General features: G+C 40.1%; 5 protein-coding genes across 6 annotated transcripts; 4 read left to right on the top strand and 1 right to left on the bottom strand.

Moving 5' to 3' along the window:
- Positions 1 to 101: 101 nt before the first annotated feature.
- On the bottom strand, positions 102 to 1580 carry LOC106923539 (uncharacterized). Its single transcript, XM_014996617.2, has one exon. The coding sequence runs from the start codon at positions 1578 to 1580 to the stop codon at positions 417 to 419; it is 1164 nt and encodes a 387-aa protein (XP_014852103.2). The 3' UTR covers positions 102 to 416.
- Positions 1581 to 2902: 1322 nt separating this feature from the next.
- acyp1 (acylphosphatase 1, erythrocyte (common) type) lies at positions 2903 to 4916 on the top strand. The gene is made up of 3 exons (XM_014996625.2): positions 2903 to 3071; positions 3165 to 3252; positions 4294 to 4916. Exons 2-3 carry the CDS (start codon positions 3172 to 3174, stop codon positions 4507 to 4509), a joined length of 297 nt encoding a protein of 98 aa, XP_014852111.1. The 5' UTR covers positions 2903 to 3071; positions 3165 to 3171; the 3' UTR covers positions 4510 to 4916.
- Positions 4917 to 5376: 460 nt separating this feature from the next.
- Positions 5377 to 11213, top strand: mlh3 (mutL homolog 3 (E. coli)). Its single transcript, XM_014996605.2, has 12 exons — positions 5377 to 8083; positions 8215 to 8316; positions 9201 to 9280; positions 9403 to 9507; positions 9588 to 9672; positions 9760 to 9828; positions 9933 to 10041; positions 10310 to 10469; positions 10569 to 10592; positions 10695 to 10773; positions 10869 to 11020; positions 11122 to 11213. Exons 1-12 carry the CDS (start codon positions 5665 to 5667, stop codon positions 11191 to 11193), a joined length of 3456 nt encoding a protein of 1151 aa, XP_014852091.2. The 5' UTR covers positions 5377 to 5664; the 3' UTR covers positions 11194 to 11213.
- Positions 11214 to 12835: 1622 nt separating this feature from the next.
- Positions 12836 to 15661, top strand: fosaa (Fos proto-oncogene, AP-1 transcription factor subunit a). 2 transcript variants are annotated; one of them, XM_014996615.2, is made up of 4 exons: positions 12836 to 12946; positions 13586 to 13813; positions 14149 to 14256; positions 14352 to 15661. In XM_014996615.2, exons 1-4 carry the CDS (start codon positions 12836 to 12838, stop codon positions 15021 to 15023), a joined length of 1119 nt encoding a protein of 372 aa, XP_014852101.2. In that variant the 3' UTR covers positions 15024 to 15661. The 2 variants fall into 2 exon arrangements, with proteins under 2 accessions (XP_014852101.2, XP_014852100.1); XM_014996614.2 differs by lacking the exon at positions 12836 to 12946 and adding an exon at positions 13121 to 13498.
- Positions 15662 to 17308: 1647 nt separating this feature from the next.
- LOC106923544 (jun dimerization protein 2-like) lies at positions 17309 to 23530 on the top strand. The gene is made up of 4 exons (XM_014996622.2): positions 17309 to 17475; positions 20619 to 20836; positions 22196 to 22300; positions 22389 to 23530. Exons 1-4 carry the CDS (start codon positions 17388 to 17390, stop codon positions 22572 to 22574), a joined length of 597 nt encoding a protein of 198 aa, XP_014852108.2. The 5' UTR covers positions 17309 to 17387; the 3' UTR covers positions 22575 to 23530.
- Positions 23531 to 23772: the final 242 nt, after the last annotated feature.

Raw genomic sequence — 23772 nt, 5'->3', positions numbered from 1 at the left:
ATCTGAGACACTGAATTCTGAGTTTTCATCATCTGTAAGCGATAACCATCAAAATTACAATAAATAATGGTTTGAAACAGATGTCACTCTATGTGCAACAATTCTTCATATGAGTTTAATTTACTGAAGTTTGACAAAAACAAACATTTTCGTGATACATTTCTTTAGATGCCCCTGTATATAATGACATTTAATTGCTTGAACTAATTCCGTACATAGAATACGATTTAAACTGAGTGAAATTATTGAAACAGAGATTGCCCTGTAATTAAAAACCTTCAACTTTTAAAAGTATGCTGGAATTGGTATTAGAAATTTCTTGATCACCAGAGGATTTTTACCCTGGTACCTCAAAAGATGCATCATTGGCTTACCTCTGAACTTTTGCTTCTGGGGTGAGTTTTCCAGTACTCCCCTTATTTTATTCCTTTCTTCCTATAAGCAGATGTGTTATAAACTGGACGAGATCTTTTCAGCTTTGAACAGATCCTGGTATGTGTCTCCAGCCGTTCACTTCTGAACATCCTGTTGCAGGTTTTGCAGGGAAGAAACTTCAAGGTGTCATTGACCATAAAAGTCTCTGTGAGATCTGCCGGTTGCTGATCGTTGCTTCTTTGAGATGAGTTTGAAACCAGTAGTGGAGCTGATTCTGTAGACAGTTCTCTTTCTTCTCTTCTTTGGGTTTCTGTGGCCGTTCTATGAACAGGTTTAGGAATACTCGTCTGGTGTATGTTCTGCTTATCACCTGAACCATTGGGACTCTTATGAAGAATCTTTTTGTATTTCTTCTCTCTCATCCAAGTTGTGTTGCCCAGAGAAGGCTGGTTTTGTTCATTGTGTTTTTCATCTACTTCTTCCCACATTTTGTAATGTTTTTCACCTACAGTTTTTCCTCTTATGGGCTCTTTTGCATGCAGGGTTACACTTTTCATTTTTTGGTTAATGACTTCCCCTTTGGCCTCCTGTACTTCATATGTGTTTCTCATTTGATCTCCAGTCCTGGGATTTTCTTTATTTCTTGATCTGGTAAAGTTTCCATGCCAGTCTGCTTCTTCTATGTCAATAAAGTGAGATATCTTGGATTTTTGAGGTTTTTCCTGTTTGCTTTCTTCACTGTGTTGCCTCTCAAATCTGCTCTTGAACACATCACCTGTTTGTGTGTTTCCACCGTCATACTGGATTGATTTCCTTATTGTTTGCTCTACCTTCCCCAGCTTCTCCAGCAGTATTCGCTCTTTGGCATAAATTTCTCCATCCATCTCCAGCTCTCCACTGGGCATTCTTTGGGAGGTTTTCCTTGATCCTCTGATATTTCTGATGACATCAGAATGATATTTTTGAGGCAAAAAATTGCTCCTTTCCTGTGTTGAAATACACATTTTCTCAAAATCATCCAAACCAAGAGGGACTTGTTTCTTAGGTGCTCGTCTGTGGATTATAGCCTTGTTTGGAAATGGGTGGTCCACTCCATCTGCTTTCTTCTTAGAGACAAAATCACAGTGTACATCTCCAGAGCTGCACTGCTTTTGAAAGTCATATTGTCTTGTGAAATTCATCCTGTGTTCATCGCTGTTGAGCATCTTGTTCTTGATAATTCCCACTAGATGTTTCTGTAAATATCTGCAAAAATATAGGAATCAGATAAGATTACAAAAGATGATGTTATCTACTTGACTTTTTACACCTTAAACATTTTTGTAATTTCTCATGTTACAATCACACGTCAGTATATCTTATTGGGAATCAATCCAATTCAAGAAATACTTTCTTAATCTCAGAGGGAAATTATATGTTATATCTTATATTACACAATTTTCTTCAAAGAGGAGTTGTTGACGTTGATAGTTGTGGGTAGGAAGGCTCTCCTGTCTTTGTATTACAACAATTCTGAAACGCCTCTGACTGAAGTCACTGTGGTTGTATAATAGGGTTCTCCATAACTTACTTGATTTTGTGAAGAACCCTTCTTTGCACCATTGTCTCCAGTCGTTCCACAGTATAGTTCCACTGGCAGATTTTTTCACTTAAAGTAAGAAAGATGTCTTGCTATGAGTGAAACAAATTGCCAGTGGAACTTGTACTTTTTTAAAATCTATATTGAAGAATTGTTGATTCAAAACATGCTTATAGTTCTTGGTGAAAAGTAATTTATAAGTTAGTACTGTCATTTTTCAGTGATATTTGCACGAGAACCGGCCCAAAAATACTTGGTAAGATTTTGTGTTTTTGCAGTATATATTCTGCTTTGTGTTGGCCCATCATATGAAATACCAGTAAGACTGATATTTGTGGTTGTACAGGGACAAAAAGTGACAGTTAAACACTTTTGCAAGACTTTTTCAACACTAGTGCTCAGCTTCACTTTAAGTCCACTTGTTGTTCCTCATAAGATCCAAAATTAGCTGTTATGAGAAATTTCAACTTTGCATCATTATACATGTAATTACCAGTTTAAAGACAGTATGATAAAATCTAAAGTGTCAAAGTAAGGTACAATATTTATTATGAAATAAATAATGAATTATTTAAAAAAGCAAACTGAAATACAACTTTCAAAAGAGAACTGAAAGAAAATACGTCAGAGTTTATAGATAAAAAATAGAAAGGCATAAACAATATGGATAAACAAAACCATTGAAACAGATGTGTTGGGACTGTTCATCTTCGGACGGACATTATTTTCGTATTAATGCGATGTCAAATTGAGAAGAGTAATCTATTTACTTACCAGTAAAAAAAAAGACGTCGGTAAGATATATTTCAATGTAAGAACGTGGTATAAATAGGAGATGTCTCCGCTTTTTGCGTCTTCATCATAGCATAAAAATCAACCTCCTTCAACGTTTACATTTGTTGCCTAGAAACCAAGCGTGTCTCTGATTGGTCCTTAAAAAAACGTCACTTCCCGAAATGGAGACCTGTATGTTTAAAATCGAGATCATTCCATACACTGCGGTTGTTTCAACGTTTATCAACGTTTGTTTTATTTAACTAAATTGTTGGACCGAGTCCCATCTTCATCCTGGACAGATAAATCTGGCAGAAATAGAAACAAGCTGTGAAAACAGAAGGTAATCATGCTAGCCTAGCTTGGTGTAGATTGAAATTGCCCACCATGTTGATGTATTTCTCTCATTCATAACGACTCATTTTCTTCTTCATAGGTCCGTTATGTCTGGTGAAGGCTTAATTTCGGTGGATTATGAAATTTTTGGCAAGGTGCAAGGAGTATTTTTTCGAAAATACACACAAGTGAGTTTAATATTGATGGGGGCTCGTTTGATTTTGTTTTGACTAAGATCAAAACCTAAAATCACGATGACAGTTAGCCGTTCAGTCTTCTGTTTGTATTCCTTACATGGGTTTTGATTAATGCCACTACTCTTCATCTCAGGTAATTGTGATAGACCTGCTTGTGAAGGGTTAGTTTTTGACTTCTGCTTAGTTAGATATCGAAAACACACACACACACACACACACACACACACACACACACACACAAACCTATGTTGCAGTACCTCTGCAGAAACCTCTGAAAAATATGGTGCGTTCATACCAAACGCGTTTTGAGCGTCAGGCGCGTCTGGTTTACAATCAAAGTCAATGCGGAGGCGCGTCGAGGGCCGATGCGGAGCGTCTATCGCGGCGTGATTTGAACTGTTTTGAGCGTTTGACGCCTCTAACGTGCCCTCGACGCACCTCCACATAGACTTTGAATGTAAACCAGATGCCCGTGTAGAACAAAATGTCAATCGTCTGCATTCAAAGTCCACACGTGTCTAACTTGAAGCGTCGGACGCGTTTTTGCCGGGCGTAACACGTTTGGTGTGAACGCACCATTAGGATAGGAGATGCAAACCAATCAAATATTTTGCCAGTAAAGGGGGACTAGTCTAACTACTGAAAATAAAATAACCAAAAACCACTCTAAATTAAACTGATTTACCCAAACCAAAAATGCACACCAAATTTGTACTCATTAAAGTATTCAAATGGGATGAAAGTACCTACTTTGCTATTAATTCTTCAGTGCAAATTTTTGACAGATCAGAAAGTCTCAACAAGTCTCCTGAATAATGGGGAACATCAAGGGCCAAGATACCCTGTCGTTGGGCAGTCCAAATCTGCCCAATGGATGATATCTGTAACAATATCTGGTTACAGTGTAAAGTCCTCCTATTGTGGCACAACACCGTACTTTATGTAATATTCTAACTGCTTGCTCAGCTGTTGCACTGCTTTGCTCATCTATTTATTCCATCTTATACCATATTCTCTTTAATTACTGTCCAGGCTGAAGGGACAAAGCTTGGCCTAGTTGGATGGGTCCAAAACACAGAAGCAGGAACCGTGAAGGGGCAGCTACAAGGTCCATGCAGCGTGGTGGAAAAAATGCAAGAGTGGTTGAAACTGACAGGGAGCCCCAAGTCCCACATCACCAAGGCCGAGTTCAAGAACAAGAAAACTATTGAGAGCCTAGAGCACTCCTCTTTCAGAATAATCAAATGAAATCAGCTATTCATTGTCTTTAATATTAATATTTATGCTATTAACTATTTTTTAGCTGGTTGTATTTAAAGCACTAAAGTAAAAATGTATGCATTGTATGTTTGAACTCCTAAATTTGATCAGATCATATAATTTATTTCAAAATGCCTTGAACATGTTTCTCATAGTTAGAACAGCATTGTTCTGAGAAGATAACTTGTTGGAGGGGATTTTTAGCAGAACTGGTTGGTGATAGAAATATGCTTGAGGTAGAGAGAAACTGATTTATATTACCCTGTTGTGTTTGCCTTCTAAATTAAAATTTGTGGTTATTTGCTGCAAGTGTCGTAGTAGAAGAAAGCATTTTAGTCGGAATGGCGTTGCCTTCTTTTTGCATCAATAAAAAGTGTTTATATGTGTGTATTGTATTACCCTGACCCTGTCAGAGTTCTTTCAGCTAGGGAAGTGCACAAAAAGTACACATTATTGTGATTAGTATTAACAAAATTAACTGAACTATAAATAAACAGTATAATATTGTAGAATTGTTGGTGAGAAGCATCCTCAACAATTGGTGATTAAGCAAATATTTGGCATGTTTATTTTTAATTGATTTTAATTCATTAGTTTATTGTCAAATGTTCAAAAGAAGCACCTTTGCCTGCCATATCTTCGTTGTGTTAAAACAGAGCACTCACACAACTCAACCGAACCTAACACGCTTGTAGCTCCACGAATTATACTTTTTGCTGAACAAAGTGCCACACACAATATGGCGGCGACGATCCCGTTTTCTCCCAAAGCTTCAAGGGAAGTTGATTCCGCTTTGTGATTGGTTGACGCACGGACGCTAAACTCAGGCCATTTTACAACGAGCCAAAAGGTGGCAGTATTCGATTCAGCTGTTAGCAGAAAACTGTTAAAAGTAACGTCTTTTTTGTGCTACGTTGACTGAATACGACAGACAAGGTATTTTCACTGTTTAAATTTTATTTCAGTTTATTTCCTTTATTAAGTCGCTCAAACTCTGATTTTTTAAAAATGTATTTTATTGAAATATTTAGAACGAGTTTGCTTGGTTGCAACGGTTAACTTTAAAAACCCCGACTGCCTCTCGTCTCGAGTTTGTGAAGTAAAGAGCCAGAAATATAAAGAAAAGTAAAACGAAGGAGCATAATGATAAGGTGTTTGCCAGCGGAGGTTCGGGGGAAACTTCGCTCCGGTGTGGCCATCCCGTCCCTCCAGCAGTGCGTGGAGGAGCTCGTTTTAAATAGCATCGATGCTAGAGCCACCTGTGTGGGGGTCAGGATGGACATGGAGGCGTTTAAAGTCCAGGTGATCGACAATGGATCTGGGATGACTGCTGAGGACATGGAGCGAGTGGGAACCAGATACCACACAAGTAAATGCAGCTGTATTGAAGACCTAGAGAACCTGAAATGTTATGGCTTCAGAGGAGAAGCGTTGGCGAGCATAGTTTCTTTAGCTACGCTTGTTGAAATCTCCTCCCGGACCAGACTGTCAGTGAAAACTCATGTTAAACTGTTCAAGGACGGACAGGGCATGGACGTCTTCGAAGCAGAGGCGGCTCGACCTTCCGCAGGAACGACTGTCATCATCTGCAACTTCTTCCACAACATGCCAGTCCGGAGGAAGAGAGTGGATGCAGTCCTGGAGGTTGAGAGGATCAGACAAAGAGTGGAGGCTGTGTCCCTGATGCATCCTTCTGTGTCCTTCACCCTGAAGAATGACTGCACAGGGGCCATGATGGTGCAGCTTCCCAAAGCCAGAGACACCTACCATCGCTTTGTTCAGATACACAACCTGGCTCGGGCAGAGAAACTGGGAGAGATCAGCCACACACACAAGCAGTTTGAGGTGACTGGCTACCTAGGCAAAGAGGGACACTACAACAACAGCCTGCAGTATCTGTATGTGAACGACAGGCTTCTGCTGAAAACACGGATCCACAAGCTGCTAAACTGTCTCCTCCGCAGGCTGAGCAGCTCAAACCAGAAGCACGACAGCCCAGACGGGACATCTGTGACCCGGAGTCCAAAGCTTAAGCGAAACCAGGATCAATATGGAGTCTACATCATCAATATAAAATGTTCTTACTCTGAGTATGATATTTGTCTTGAGCCAGCAAAAACTCTGGTGGAGTTCAAAGACTGGGATCGGGTTTTGCTTTGCGTAGAAGAAGCAGTGAAGGCTTTTCTCAGGAGGGAGAACTTGGTCTCTCTCTTTTCTCAAGAGGACTTGGACTGTGTGTCCCCTAAGGTTTTTAGTACTGAAAGAACAGATCAAAAAATGGAAACTGAGACAGCTGGCCAAGGAGCTGTTGGCACTTCCACGCTGGACTGCGGTGTTGGAACGAAACTGGCATCTAATTTTGTTCATCGTAGGAGAGCAGATGACAGCGTTTGCCTAGAGTCAGACCTGATTGAGAGCAGAGCTGATGAAGCTCAAAGATATGAGCAGATGGAGATTGCTTTCAGTGAATATAAGGAGACACCACAACGTGATCTGCAGCCTGCATCAACTGATATAAACAAAGGCGAGCAAGCATTCTCCGAAGCCCCTGACAATTTAGACAAAGAAAAGAGACAAGATTGTGCAGAGGAAGAAACCCAGCAGAGCACTAGTGATTCACATTTACCCACCAGCCAAATTCCAATGTCTCAGCTCGATTTGAACTTTAATAAACAAATATTGCAGCATCCTGGCAGAAAGATTAGATTGTCTGACCCATATGTTCACCAAAGTCTCTCGACTCAAGATGTATCTCACGGTAACAAGCCTTTGTTTCAGGTTCAAGATTTGGGGCAGAATTGTAAGGAGAAATTAACTGCATCAAAACGTAAAATGACACTTGAATCAAACCGAGACGTTGCTGCTTTCGTCCCCTCAAAGATTCCCAGAGTTATTCCTGTTGAGAAGTTAGCAACATTCAAGCAACCTGGATCGCTTGATAAGTTTAGACAAACATGCAATAAGTCTGTTAAGATGAAATTTCAGCATCCTCAGCCACAGAATGACACTCATGTATTCCAGACGTCAATCTTTGCTAAAATTCCTCACAGTTTGTCTGCTTTTGAAGAAAATAATCAAGATCAAGTTTCAGACCCTCGAGAAGAAGGGATAGCACAGACCATCTCTCTAAACCCAGCAACACTCACAGCTAATCACAGGAAAAGTAAAATATCTTTGGCAGCTAAGCTTTGTCATTTAAAACAACATATGACAGAAGATGAAGAACCCTTGCAGCACACTCATGGGGATATTTCAGAGGACAAAAACAGTCTCACTTTATCTACAGATGACACGCAGTACAGGATCAGCAGTCAGAATCCACAGAACCACAAAGTTCCTGTTGACCCTCCATCGGACAGCAGTTGTAAACAACTGGCTGGTGATGAGGGTGACTCGAGGTGTAATGACTGGCTCCATCATTACGATGCATCTGTTGGAAAAACTGTTTATATCAACAAAAAGACTGGGCTCAGCAGATACGAGGAGCCGGCTTCAGAGGAAACACAAGTACCTTGTACATCTGATGTCTCCAACATGGCTGTGAGTGTCATCTCTGAGATGGGTGAGTTACTTCTCTGTTATATTTTAGCAACTGGTGTACATGTATAAAAGGAGAAAGTAAGAATTCTTCATTAATTTATTGTAAAAAGTTATTTTGTGTTGCCTTCTGTTTCCCTGTTGCTTAAATTGTAGGTGTGGAATACATGTGTTACCCATTTCAGCTGGATTTAGTGTTGCCTTTCCTGCCTAAATCCGGGCAAGGAAGAGTGATTAGCTCAGGGACTGACTGTAGAGGTACATCACAGACAGATTAATCACTGTTCGAGGGGGAGGTGTCGTCACAACTGTTCATACCTTTTACACTTTTTCACATTTTGTCACATTACAACCCTGGTGTACTTTATCTGGATTTTATCTGATAGACCAACTCAAAATGGTGCAGAAGCAGCAGGAAAAAGTTCAGTGGTTTGCAGAGTTTTACCAATAAAAATGGAAGAATAGTGGGTATTTGTATTTAGCCCCAGATTACTCTGATACCCCCCAAGTAAAATCCAGTGCAACCCCTTAATCTTAAAGCAGATTTATGTTATGAAACAATATCCCAAGCTATAATAACTTAAAAAAAGAGGGGAAGGAGAAAGTCATGTCCTCAGCAGCAGTAGGAAAGCTCGTTAGAATTCACAAGAAAATGAATGGCGCTAAATATAGAAAAATCCAGAAAAAAGATAACTGCTTTAGCTTGAGGTGGAAGTTCACATTTCAGCAGAAAAATGTTTCAGTGGGCTTGTTGAGCTCAAGGCATAACCATGCATTAGAATGGCCCGGTCAAAGTCCAGACTTCTCAAAATCCAGAATCAATGGCAAGAGTTGAAATTAATGTCAACAGACACTCGTCATACAATCTGACTGAGCTTGAGCTATTTTTAGCCAGATGCCTCAAAAGACTTGCAGCTGTGATTTCGTTAAAAAGTGCATCTCCAAATTACTGACTGAGCGATGAATGCCATTTTTTTGCAACACTTCTCAGTTTTTTTTATTCATAAATTATTTTAAAACCATGCTTTACCTACTAGGTGTTGGTCTATTAATAAAATCCTATTAGTTTGTGCTCTGATTTGTGGCTGTGAGAGCAGGAATGTGGCTCATGATGTTACAGTTTGTGTTCCCTGTCCCTGCAGACGATGCCGATCAGAGCGCCAACTCTCTTTCTGCATTGTACTCTAAATGGAAAAATCCAGTGTTTGTCCGCCCACCTACAGTAAGCAAAGCTTGAAGTTTAAGACGGTTTGTGGTGATGTTCAAATGTTTAGCTGCTTCCTGCCATAATAAAACTTTTAATAGATTTTATATCTGTTTGTGAACCTGTGTTTTGACTATCAGGTTGGTGTGGATATATCCAGTGGACAAGCTGATGGACTAGCTGTGAAGATCCATAACATCCTCTTTCCGTACCGCTTTTCTAAGAATATGATCCACTCAATGAAGGTGAATTTATTCTTTTGCAACGTTCATGTTTGTTTTATTTGCATTTTATGAAATTAAAATAATTCTTATTTATCCTATAGGTTGTTAATCAAGTGGATAAAAAGTTTCTTGCCTGCCTCATTAATGCAAGAGAAGGAGGTTCAACAGCGCAGACTGAAAGTGAAGGTATCGATTTTAAACTTTTTACCACCTCTTGGTTTTGTGACACAGTTTCAAAATAGTGTAATTTTTTTTCCTCTTTTAAAATCACAGGAAATCTTCTGGTGTTGGTGGATCAACATGCAGCACATGAGAGAGTTCGACTTGAAAATTTAGTTGCAGGTAAAAAAAGGCGGGGAAAAAAAGGTGGACAGCGTTAAATCCTGCTTATCCACCTGATGTCAGGATCAGGAAAGCTGTGTAATAACTAAATATTTTTAATTTAGATTCATATGAAGATGACCCAGATGCCAGCGGGAAGAAACGTCTTTGTTCATCAACCATCTTACCACCTTTGGGGATCAACGTGACAGAAGAGGAGCTCAGGCTGCTTAGGTGCTCTTTCCATGTTTATGGCTTTCTAAACCAACCACTGAAGATTTTATGATATTATAGCCACACAATTCAACATATTTTAAACCTGTATACATTTCAAAACATTTTAGTAATAAAAAATGTTAAATGCGTTTCACTATGTGCTTTTGTATTCACTCCTTTGTTTATTCTAAATGGAAGAATAATGTAGCAACTGGTGTTTTTACTGATGGGAGTACACTGCTTAAATCTTCACCCCCTTTGATGGTTTTGTTTGGTTTTCTCAAAGGTCTTCTCAGCCACAGTGGAGGAATTTGGGCCTTGAAGTTACTTTCTCAAAGACAGGAGCTCCGCAGGTGTTTGTGGGAAAGGTACCACTGTGCTTCATGGAGAAAGAGAGTAATGAGCTCAGGCGGGGCAGACCGTCTGTCATCAAGCCAGTTGTTGAGGTAAAAGATCAGATTTAAGGTGGTTTATAATAATAAGATCAATAAATATGAGTTTTAATGTTCTGTTTGTCAACCTCAGTGCTTTTTTTCTCAACTCAGGAGTATCTTCGAGAGCAGACTGAGGTAAAATGACATTGTTTTTGGATACCTCTCGTACAGCATTGAATTTTTTTTATTAATACCCTTAATGAATATTCCATTTTTTCTTCTGTTGTCCTTTTTAAGTTGCTCCGTCTAACAGGCAGAGTTGGAGGAACTTTGCCCCTTACTGTTTTGAAAGTACTTGCCTCACTGGCATGCCATGGTAAAAAAAATTAAATTATCACTGTTTTCTTGCCTTGTGTTTTTTTTCCAATGAGTCAGAAGTATTTTATCCTAATGCCTGAATCTGCTGAAAAGGTGCCATCAAGTTTAATGACACTCTGAGCCGGGACGAGTGCCGCAGCCTGGTCGCATCCTTGTCTTCGTGCCAGCTGCCCTTCCAGTGCGCACACGGCCGTCCCTCCATTGTTCCGCTAGTAGATATCCTTCATCTGGACAAGGACCAGAAGGTACCAGAAAGCATCAATAAATCCTTATAAAAGCAATCTGTGGTTTAATCAGTTATACAGCACTGAATTCTGATTGTGCTTATGCGTTTTTGTTCCTGTAGGATTTCCAGAAACCCAACCTGCAGAAGCTAAGAAGAATGTATAGAGCATGGGAGCTGTATGGAAATAAATAAAAAAAAAGGTGTGCTTTAAACGTGTAGTTTACTGCAAATATAAAAGCTGTAATGTAGTTCAAACTTGATACACGATAAAGTAATAAGTTCTATAGGTAAGACTGTTTGACAATTACATGGCATGGTATTCAGCCACTAATGCATTATTTCCAGAAGTCAAAAAAATGAGCAAGACGAAGATTTAAAGGTTGGTCTCCACCAGCTTGGGACATCTAGAGATAGAAATTTAGCCTGTTCTTTGCTAAACGATTTAAGCAAGTCTTTCGCCTTGGATTGTACAATGTTCAAAACTTTGGATATTGTTCTTTAACTTGACTTCCCTTGTGGTGGGGAAGTTCAAGTTAATGAAAAACAAGCTGAGGAGCTCTTTTCTGAACAGCTGCTTTTGTGCTGAGATTCAATTACACACAGATGGCTTTTATTTACTAATTAACTGACTTCTGATTTTATGGAGCGGTATCAGAGTAAAGGGGTGAATACAAATGCATGCCACACTTTTAAGACATACTTTGTGTTGGCTTATCACTCAACTTCCCAAGACCTACAGTGAAGTTAGTAGTTGTACTGTGACAAAATGTGGTCTGAATAGTTTGTGCAAATCACTACCATTGTGCAAAACTTGTGATGAGGAGAAAAAAAAAAAAAAAAAAGCTCCAATCGTTTTCAATGTCCGAGTGGAAATGTCCTTGAGATTTTCGTGGCTGAGGCATCTGGCCCCAGAGTTTAGAGATGCAGATGTTCAGGTGGGAGGAAAGGATGTTGCTGCTCCAAGAGATTCTCCACTTCTAAATCCTCCTCCTCAGTTCCGGGTCATGTCACATGACTTCACAGCCCCTTCTCCCCCAAACAAAAAGTCTAAGGTCCCTGCTAGATTGGATCGGTAATTTGGACAAAGTGGGCATGACGCTTTGCTGATTGGCGGTCAGGGGTAAAAAGGTGTCTGGGATTGGTAGAGTCGGTCTGTCCTTAACACCGATCTCATTTATTGTTTTCATTTTATCTGCGATGTAAACAAGACATTGCATTTAAAAAAAAATTCTTAAAAATATGTACTATTTTAGTAAGACGAAAGAGGCGACACAGAACCGTGTAATTTTATCGATGACGTGCATGATTTCTGCCGCTAAGAAATGAATATATATTTTTGGAAAATTGTGCAAAAGTACATCATCTGGCTGCTTCTGATCCACTCGGTCTCTGCAAAACATGTAATTAAATGAATGCACGCACCCTTCACTGCGTGGGAATTATTGGGAATTATCGGCCATATGCAGTCTCTAACTGCATATGGCCGATATTATAATTATTTTCGCAATGAATTCGCATTTTGCCTTTGCCGTCTGCTAAATGTCACAGTGATGCTCCTTTTTTTCCGAGCATGTAGGCCTGTGTGTTTGAGTCCGCCTCTCCCCCTCCCCTCGATGGTACAGTCCTGGTTCATTCATAAAATTCTAGCAGGGCTTAATAGGAGGGGCTTGCATTCAAGTCATCCAGTTACCAGGTATATACCTGGAGAAAAGATACGCTCTCTGCCCAGCGGAAGTTCTATATATGTATATTTGTCATTGAGCAGGACTCGTGTTGTTGTGTTTTATTTTTTTGTTTATTCACTCTGATGTATAAAAACAACCAGACGCCTGATATGGATGCAGTCTCTCCAACCTTGCGGACAGAGTCTCCTGTCGGGACGCTCTGCCAGAAGACGCCAGAAGAGGCGAGCTCTCCAGCGTCTTCCTCGGAGAGCGGAGCCAAGGTATGAATGGCTTTGTTGATCATGTACATCACTGTTTTATAGCGGCAGGAAAAGGAGGAGGAGGCGCTTTTACAAGCATATAAAACCTATTTTAATGAGAGCCACATAAAAATAAAAAAAAAACCAACAGAAAAACAAAACAAGCAGCGGCGCCCTGATGCTTACATTTTTTTTTTTAATCTTCGAGATGGTGGTTGGGGAGGGGAGGTGATTGATGGGATTTTTAATTAATTTGGATGCGCTAAAAAAAATTTCAGCAGTATGTTTTTGACGCATTGATAGAAACGGATCCATGTGCCGAAGATGATTCGGCTGTATATGGCGCGTTGTTGTTGTGGTTCCGACGTCCTGGGACCAATTGCGAGCGTGTCGATGCAGCGGTTCATTGAGAAAAAAATAAATCCATTCAGGAGACTCCTCAGCAGCTCTGCGTCAGTGTTGACGTCAGGAACAATGATAAAGTCAAATATTGATCCGGAGAAGGCTATTTCTGGTGAGGGATATGTCAAAACAATACAACATCCAGGGCACCCTGTGTCTTCTGGTCATATTGTAGGTTTTATTGGTGACAATAAGATCATTTAAAAAAAAAAGAAAGGAGAGACATCAGTAATCCTTTGTCAATTTCATGTTTTTCAGGAGGTCAGCCAGGATATGAGTGCTCAGGACAATCCATTTGTTCCAACAGTTACAGCAATATCCTCCACCCCAGATTTCCAGTGGATGGTCCAGCCTACGATTATTACATCTGTCTCCCCGTCTCTGGGCAGCAAGCAAGCCAATGAACCGCAAAGTTCTCACCAGGCAACACCCAAAGCAGGCGGGAGCAAGGGAAAAAATGCTGCCAGAAAGGGGAAAACGGAGCAGGTGAGAGTAGCTCAGATTAAGCCAATCTGCAGTCCAACAGAGAGAAAGAGACAGAAATGTGAATTATACATGATGATGAGTTCCTTGTGCTCATCAGTGCTGTTGTGTGCGCACTCCTCGACAGCTGTGTGCCTTCCTTAGGATGTCAATTTAAATTCAGGTCACAGCAAGTCTGCAACAATGATCTATTTTTAGACGCATTGCAGCGAAACATGCTTTCGCCCATTTTTCTTTGCTTTTTTTTTTTTTTTCTCCCCACCACAGCTTTAAGTGAGAATGGATGGAGTGGATGAGGAGATGCAGGCAGTAACTGAATCATTTCTTTCCTTCCCCAGCTGTCTCCAGAGGAGGAGGAGAAGAAGCGGATAAGACGGGAGAGGAATAAAATGGCTGCAGCAAAGTGTCGCAACAGACGGAGGGAGCTCACAGATACGCTGCAAGCTGTAAGTAAACAGTGAGGCATTTACTCAGCTGTCATTTGCACTTACTGCTGCGCGTTTGTCCACGTGGATGATTTTGGATGTCGATCTTTCTGAAGGAGACTGACAAGCTGGAGGAGGAAAAAGCAGCCCTGGAGACGGAAATAGCCAACCTGCTCAAAGAGAAAGAGCGCCTCGAGTTCATCCTCGCCACACATAAATCAGTATGCCAGATCCCAGAGGAGCTGGAGTCCATTTTACAGGCTTCGGTGAGTTCCCCAGAGCTGCCGCCCAGTCCGGATGAGGACAGGCTTCAGGATGAAGGCATCCAGGAAGCTCCTTCACTCCAGGACATGGACATCCCCAGTGATCCGTCCACAGCCATCTCTGGGAACTCCAATATCTTGCTGTGTGCCAACGCTGAAATCAACATCTCTGATCTGGAGCCCTCCCTGGACATTAAGGAGGGGCTACTAGACAATATCCTACCCAGTCTGGAGGACAGGATCCCCATGGAGACGGCTCGATCAGTGCCAGACATAGACCTGAGCAGCTCCCTCGGCGTCTCGGACTGGGAGACCCTGTATAAGTCTGTCTCCTGTGACCTGGAGCCTCTCAGCACTCCGGTGGTGACCTCCACCCCCACCTGCAGCAGCTACCTGTCTGTGTTCACGTTTGCGTGTCCCGAGCTGGACTCTCTCGCGGAGGAGGAACTGGACGGCCTTAAAGGTGGTCTGAGCAAGGCTGAATCCGTTGATATTCTGAACTCGCCAACGCTTCTCGCCTTATAATCCACAGAGAGGGAAGAGATCTGCCTGATCTGTTTTTTTTTGTTTTTTTTTGGTTTGCAGGTACCTGACTTTAAAATGAAATCAACAACATATGCCCAGATATGCTGTAACTGTTCAAGGAATACCTAAATGAATTGTCTTGTGTTTGACTGAGTATGTAACTTTGTCCTGATACTTAGCCAACAGAGTGATGTAGCTAAAAGCATGGCTGTTAATTCAACAAGAGGGACTGACGATTTGGTTTCAAAAACGCATGCAGAGAAAATCCAAATAATTTTCAAAGCTTATCTATAGGTATTCATGATCTGTTAATAGATCTAAAGTGTACTGTGCAATTTGATGTATCTGTATGGTGTTTTTTTGTGCCAAAAGTGTATTGATCGCTGTATGCATTTACATATTCATCCATACATCAGCTGTGCTTTGACCTCATCGTTGAAATGTTGAAAGTTTTCCATGAAAACATCCAGTGCTATACACTATATTAATATATACATATATATTATATCTATTGAGATGTAACTTTTATTTATTTTTTTACCTTTCAGATTTTGACTTATTTGTCAACATTTAAAAAAGAGAGCATTGATTGCTTATCTATGCTGCTGACTAATAATAATAAATCTATGTTCCCAATGGTGTTTGTTGATGTTGAGAATTTTTTTATCAATAATTTTGACCTTTGTTTTTCAGAAAGAATTGGGCTTAAATTTTACATGAATCTAAAAGTGCAAGTAAGACTCATAGTGCCTCAACATTTTATCACCTTGCAGATGTAACTAATTGCATTTTATTTGAATTATATAGAAAAATGATTTCTAAAGAAAGAGAAACAAGCTAACAAAAGAGTGGTCTGCACATATATTTAACCCCATTTGAGTCAAATAATTGTACATTTAAGGATGAGAATCTGAGATTTAAGTGTCGTGTAATGTGGAAATAATTTAAGTTTATGTGGTGTTTGGAGATTTAAATGTTTATAAGTTGAGTATGAGGGGTTGCACAGTGGCACAGTTGGTAGAGCTGTTGCCGTGCAGCAACAATGTTCTGGGTTCAATTCCCAGCCCCGGTCTTTCTGCATGGAGTTTGCATGTTCTCCATGTTCATGCGTGGTTTTCTCCAGGTACTCCGGTTTCCTCCCACAGTCCAAAAACATGACTCTCCAAATTGCCCCTAGGTGTGAGTGTGTGCATGGTTGTGTGTCTCTGTTGCCCTGCAACAGACTGGCGACCTGCCCAGGGTGTACCCCACCTCTCGCCCGGAACGTTAGCTGGAGATGGGCACCAGCAACCCTCCCGACCTCACTAAGGGACAAGGGTGTAAAGAAAATGGATGGATGGAAGTTGAGTATGAGAAGGGCAAGAAATCATCAGATCTTATATCTTCTGCAGATAAACAGTTGGGCATGATAATTTGTTTAAATTTTTTATCTTGTTTTTACTTTTCATCTCAATATTTTGGATAAAGGTACGGCTACAAATCTGGAGGGTATGCCGGTACCAACTTAGCTCAGCTCCCGACTTAGACGTAAGTCCAGTAGAACCACAGAAACGTCTCCAGTCTTCTGCTCTTGGAGGTACAGAAAATCAATGCTGAGGAAAATAAACAGCTCTCCTTGATTGGGTGCTTTGTGAACTCCAACCAGCAGTAAGTGTCATTGTGCTTTGGTATATTCCCAAGCTGCTTTTAAAAAAAATATTTTATGTAAAAACACAGCAAAAAAAAACAACTTGTCCACAAATAACTTGGACTAACATTCTACAAAAAGATAAGTAAATTGCTGAATTTTGGAAAAGATGGGGGTGGGGGGAGGGTTTTCTCCAAAATGGCTTCATTTTACACTTGTAAACAATAGAGCCCCTTTTACATGGGCAAAAACAGATTCTTAGTTTTGTTGTTTTGCCTTGTTGCTCCCCCATGTGGTGTGCCACCCTGAGCAGAAAGCCACATTGTCTACTGCAGCGCCACAAGGTGTTCAAAACTTGAGATCTAATCCAACTGGTTTAACTAGTGATAGCAAATATGTTTTATAACATAAAATCTACTTAAAATACTCAAGTTTCAGGGAGCAACAATGACGGAATCTTGAAAACCAGGGAGTGAACGACTGACTTCGAGGCAGTGTAGCCTGGGAAGATGGGTTATTGCTGCAATGGTTTCGCCGTAAAAACAGTAGTGCAGCTTCAGTTTCTTCATGGGAGGAGCGGTTGTTACTTCCCCTCTTCCAGTCCCCCTCCTCCGAAACCCCCCTCTGCACTATGTCTACTTTTTTTTTTTAACATCCCTGCTTACGTTTGCCTGGCATCGCTTAATTTCCGCATTCCCAAATCCTCCCAGATTGGGATCACGTTTAAAGTCGGGCTGATGCAACGATTTCCACTTTTTAAAATCTACTCCCGACCCTCGGCCGACCAGAAGAGAGGACATTTGTTGCACCTGGGATCAAAGTCAGGTCGGTAAAAGAAAACTTCCTTTAAATAAAAAAGAAGGAGAGCTGGATGTTTCCCTGCGCACGCTGAGCCGCTGCTGGTTGGCGCGCCGCGGATTGGTTGCACCGACAGCCAGCAGCTCTGATGTTCTTGGTTATTCAGCGGCTTTTGTGCTTTCCCCGAATTGCGGCGTTCAAAGTAGACCCGACTCCTTGCAGATCTTTGTCTCTCTTTTTCTTTTTCGCTTTGCATGCTGTTTTTTTACTTGAATCCCAGCGTGCAGCAATCCAGAACAGAATGTTCTCATTAATGCCACGCAGTGATGCTTAAAATACATTTGATCTGTTGCCATCCTGCACTAAAAAACGCTGCAGCAGGTAATTTGTAGGCGTTTGATAGAAAGACAAAGTTACATAAGATGAACGCCAGAGCTGAAAAAAGGGACTTCCGCTTTCAAGTTGACCAATTCAGCAGCGCGGTATGCATGCAATGTGATCTTCCAGGAGGTGACTACACATTTTTAAGGCAAAGCGTGGAATAAGATGGGGCTTTCCCAGGAAAAAGAACAGCTTAAAGCAACCTGAAATGTGAATAACTGCCTTTGATTTTTTGTTTAAAGGAATAGTCTTAATGAAGGATGCTAAAACAACGCTGCCCGCATCCAGCAGAGTAAACCATTTGAAAAGATCTGTATGTGGCTTCACCTCAAATCACTGGTAACTTTTATTAAAAGGTTTCTACCTTTGACCTTTTGCATACTTTGGGAGGAGTGTGTGGTTTTAAGCAAAATGTCCAGCACAGTTCTACTTTCTCTTTTGGTCTGTTCTTAGGGGAAGTGCTGAAATGAAAGTTGTATATTTCCATCTATGATGCACAAGTGACACACAATGTGTCTTCACAGACCTTCAGATAAATTGTGCTTTGCAGAAACAAATTATGCATCTTTAACTTATTCACATTACAGCCACAAAGTTCTGTGCATTTCATTGGGACAGACCAGAAAAAGTTTGTGTAAAACATAAATTCCAGTGTAAACAATGTAGCATTGACCTGTTAAAAAAAAAAAATCATTCAGTAATTTAGTTATATATATTTTTTTGATCTACATGTAAAACACTAACACGGACTGAACATTACCTTGATTCTGGAAGGAAACCTGTTTCAGCAGAACCAGAAGATCTCAAAACAAACACATATCACATTTTTCAGATTTTTATTTGTAAAACCATTCGAAAATCATGCATTGTTTTCTTTCCACTTGACAGTTATGCATTTGGAGGGCTGATGTTCTGCGACTTTTTAATGTGTCTGCTGCTTCGACACATCCGAGTCAATTCATTTCAAGATTAGCAGGACTGTTGAAGACCTGACTGCATGCTTAGATTTCTGAGCTGGCCAATTAAGACCGATAGACCGTTTTCACTCCTAAGCTTCTGAATTAAACGGAAGAGAGTGGGTGGATGGTGACCTTCTTTATCTCTGTCCTTACAGACAGTCAGGTGTGTCACTGGTTCCCTGATGTTGCCAGTTTATCCTGCATTGTGGGATTAGATCTCTGTGTAAACTGACTGCAACCATGTTTTTTTTTTTTTGACGTTGACGTGTATCTTGGAAATCCGCTGAGGTTGTGCTAATTTCCTGTGTGTTTTTGCCTGGTTTTGCTCACTCTGCTCAAGCAGCTCGGTTTCATGTTCTTGAACATTTAAACACCTATTTAACTTTTCACTGCTGCATTTTTTTTTGTTTTTTTTTTGCCACCACTAACAAGAAAACCTGTTTTCAGTGCACAACTCAAACACCAGTGAGATTGCCACCTTCTTCTTTTTTAACACAGCAAATCATTTTAGTTCGTTTTAACCACATTGTGCTCGTCTCAGGCAGCCACATTCCTCTCTGCTTACATTAAGTCTCATAAAGAGGAAACCACAGTTAACTGGTATTTCTTGGCTTCTCTTCAGCTCTCGTTGGAATAAGGAGAAATTTGTTTGAGTCTGGTTTTACACCAGTTGTTCATTCTTCTTTTCATCTCTTGGGATTAAATAAGGCAACTTTTTGCTGAGATCTTGTGAATGGTTGTACATTAATCCCCCCCACCCCTCCTACAACCCCCAAAATCAGGGAAATAATAATAACTGAGCAGCAACCTCAGCATCCTGCTTCTCTAACAGACTAGTTATTCATCACTGAGAGGTGAGTCAGGCAGCCTAGAATGCAACTTTCTCAAAGCTGTTAGACAAACTGTTCAAATTAAACGCATTTTAGCTTCATTTTCAAGAATTTGACATTTTCTACTTGGACACGGTTTGTTGTTTGAAAAGGACAAAAATCCGATTTGGAGTTAAAGAAGCCTGTTGTAAATTTGTATCTTGTGTACTTAATATCTGTTGCCTAAGCAATTCATATTGTTTGTTATATGCCAAAATTTAGCAGTGGAAATGCATCTTCAAAGGCACAAAATGAGGAAAATAATTCATACCTCCGCTGCTGGCTTTTCGCTGCATGTCTTCTGACTACATGACGCCACATTTGAACTCCCTCCTGAAAACCCCCCCCCAAAAAACAAACAAACAATGCCGGTTTTTATAATGAGAAAATCAAGAGGGTTCATTTAAGGTTTTGGAAGTATTAAAACCAAAACCACGATCTGTGACGGTATAAAGCTGAGTAAGTATCCATGACGTTGTTATCTTCTGCATTTATGAGGCATCTCTGGTGTATACCAGACTTTCAGACAAGCATAACAAGATCTGAAATCATTTTGTAGGATAATGAATGATATTTTATAACGGTGTGGTTATAAAATATCTGCATGGGGGTTGTTTACAGGAAATATAAAATGCATCATAAAACTGTTGAGCAGCTGTTCACCAACAGTAAACATGAGTTCTTTGTGGAAGAATAAAATCTTATGAAGAAAGTATAATTCAATGGAATGCTTAATGGTGTTTAAAGGTATTAAACATGATACAGTTCTTATCCAAATGTATTACGGATTAAAGTATGACTTAATGCAATTTAATGCCTTGTTAGTGTCCGCTTTTATTGTTAAAAAATATCTTGGTTTTCTGCTCTCATGCAGCTGTAAAAATACCAGCATTTTATTTATTTTTTAAATTTTTGCTTGCATCTGATCGCTTCTCCCATCTTCCTCCTTTGCCTCCCGCAGCTGTGGTCAAGGCCGAGCCTGACGCAATGCCGGGACAAATCCCAGATCCCTCTGTGACAGCGGGCTCCCTGCCCAGCCTGGGCCCGCTGGCTGGGATCTCCGCCACCACGCTGACGGACAAGCTGAGGTTTGGCGATCTCCACGACATCGGAACAATGTTGTCACCCCTGCTTTTCCTGGACACTCTGGGAAAGAGGCCTGTAGTCATCAAAACTGAGGTGCAGGACAATCTGAGAGACTTTTGCCTTTTCAGATTTTCTGACATGTTTGTACTAATTTCAGCCACTGAAAGCACCACGAAATAAAAAGACGCATCATAAAAAAATTTCATGCAGTTACTTAAAAAAAATGAAATATGGCACTTGTCCACGTTTTTACAATAGAAACCACAAATCCTGGTGTGTTTAGTTAGGATTTTACGTAACGGAGTGACAAAAAGTGTAGCTTAACTTGCTCACCAGCTAAACTTGAAGGCTATTTGACTCGATAAAATTCCAGGGCAAAACAGCACAAATTAACTTAAAGTGGAGCTTAGCTGCTATTTTCTGTAGAGTGTGCTGTTAAAGTATCCAGCACTCTCTATTTTTTGGTCAGTTTACAACCACAGACCTCAGTGAAAAAAAGGCCCTTTTTGTGTCAGTACTTTGTAGATCCACCTTTTGCTGCAATTACAGGTGCAAGTCTTTTGGGATGTGCCTCAACAAGCTTTACTCGTATAGAGAAGGAAGTTTTTCTCCTTTTTTTCCTTACAAAACAGCTCAAGCTCAGTCAGATAGAAGGGAAAGCATCTGTAAATATACATGTTCAAGTCTTGCCAACATGGACTTTGACTGGGACATTCTGAAGTGTGAATGTGGTGTGCTCTAAATCAGCCTGTATGTTTATGATTGCATTTTTGGAATTCTTCTGTTGGAAGGTGAAATCTCAAGTATTTTGCACTACTTTGTGTTGGTCAGTCACATAAATTTCTACAAAAATGATGGTAGGATGGATGGATGCCTTTCTGCAGCGGTCATTTGGCCAGTGGTGGGTTACGTGTTGGACAGACCACCAGTCCATCCAGGGCAGGCTCTGTTCATTATGTCTTACTCTATAGTGGCATCTGGTGGATGTATCAGAACATGGCCAATAAAATAAATGGTTTGCAAAAAACGCTTTGTGTTAATTGAACAGCACAGAAAATGGCACAATATTGAAACTATGCAAGCTTTTTATTATCCAGAGATGTTAATTTCAAGTCTTATTGGTTTAAGCTAAAAATTGTAAATCCAAAATTATTGAGTGTGCAAGGAATTAGACCATTTGCACAACTTTATATTATAAGGCGTATTTCTTTTTAATGTTGGTTTGCCACCCTGGACATTGCCTTCCTATGCAGTTTCGCTTGATTTTCATCTTCCCTCAGTACGCCATCTGAAATTTCTCCCCTGTTTCGTCAGTCGAATTTCAACTGCGCCAATCGGCAAACAGAATTAGGAGTTGTGAATGACATTAACTTTCTGCACTATTGTAGAATTGCTGGTTTGATAAATAATTTGAATTGCAGTCTTGTGTTCTTTTCCTGTGTTGTTCCACAGAGAGATGAAGAGGAAGAGAGGAGGAAACGAAGGCGAGAGAAAAACAAAGTGGCTGCAGCTCGATGTCGAAACAAAAAGAAAGAGAGAACGGACTATCTACAAAAGGTGAGATTTGTTTACGGCACTATTCTACAGTTTTTGCCATTAAATTTTTGCTCAATGTAAGGTAACATTCTTCTCTTTGGCCTTCCAGGAGTCAGAGCGATTAGAGATGCTAAACTCTGACCTTAAAGCCCAGATTGAGGAGCTGAAACTGGAGCGCCAGCAGCTCATCCTCATGCTCAACCGGCACCGCCCCACATGCATCGTCAGGACAGACAGCGTCAAAACCCCAGAGAGCGAGGCGAACCCCCTGCTGCAGCAGCTGGAGGCCAAGTGAACAAACAGGGACTTTCCTGTCGTTTACATTCGAGGAGAAGCAGCCAACTAACAGCACTTCTGTTCAGGCGCTGCCTCTGACACGCAGAGCGATGCTCCGCAAAGAGCAGATCCAGTGGGACGGATTCAGCAGATCGGTCTCCTCATTTCCCTTTTCATTTAAAAAAAAAAATCACTTCTGCATCAGCCAGGTCTTTGTGACATATAAGAAAGAAAATGGAATGCAGCTCTTGAGGAAAGTTACCTGTTATGCAATTAGTTGGCTGTTTTACAATAGCTTTACATTTTATAACATTTAAAATGAAGAAAATGGGAAAAAAAATTCCATTATGCAAAAAAATTGCTTCATTTCAACTCAGTATTTTAATAATTTGCTCTGACGTCTAACTTTATATATGGCAAGAGTCTGCACAGATGTTTTTTCAACACCATTTTAGTACAGAACAATTGAAATCAACTGTTTTAATGTTTATGTGAGAAATCCTACATGGATTATCTTTGATCTCACTAGATTGAGGAAAATCTACAAAATTAAACATTTAGATACAAGATAACTACTGTGATGCATAGCTACATGTATGCAACCATTACATATTGATTAAATTACAAGTATATGATAAAAAATATAGTATTGACTAGTTATAAATCTGAATACAAAATAGCACATTTTTTTCTGGTCCTTATGCTTCTTTTCTATTTGTAGAACAACCAAACCTCTTTTTTATTGTTTTGGCGCAGGCGTCATGTATGCACATATATAAATATATATATATATATACACACACACACACACACACACACACAGACAGTGTTTACATTGTATTTTATTTACTGTTTTCATATTATTACAGCCAGTTATGTTTTTTTATATAGATAAATATTTACTTTTGTATATGTTGTTATATAAGCATATAAGCTATCTGAAAATACAATTTTATATTTCCTGAAGAAATTAAATGTTTCGTCCCTTTTTCTTCCTCCTTTTTTTCTGGTATTTTTACCTCGCCAAACTTCAAGTTGAATACTGCCAACCTGTGGAAATCAGTGATGTCAGTAACGCGTCACTGACGTCAGACCACGATTTTCAGAAACGAGTAATCTAACGGGTTACTACTTCAAATCCAGTAATCAGATTAAAGTTGCTGTGCGTTACTATGTTCTTTTGTAATGTAATTTTATTTCCTCTACGTGTCGAGTGA

Source organism: Poecilia mexicana, unplaced genomic scaffold, assembly GCF_051168715.1.
Source record: "Poecilia mexicana isolate PSO_F unplaced genomic scaffold, ASM5116871v1 scaffold_22, whole genome shotgun sequence".
In the NCBI taxonomy this organism is placed as follows: Eukaryota; Metazoa; Chordata; class Actinopteri; order Cyprinodontiformes; family Poeciliidae; genus Poecilia; species Poecilia mexicana.
This window is presented reverse-complemented; position numbering and strand designations above follow the sequence as displayed.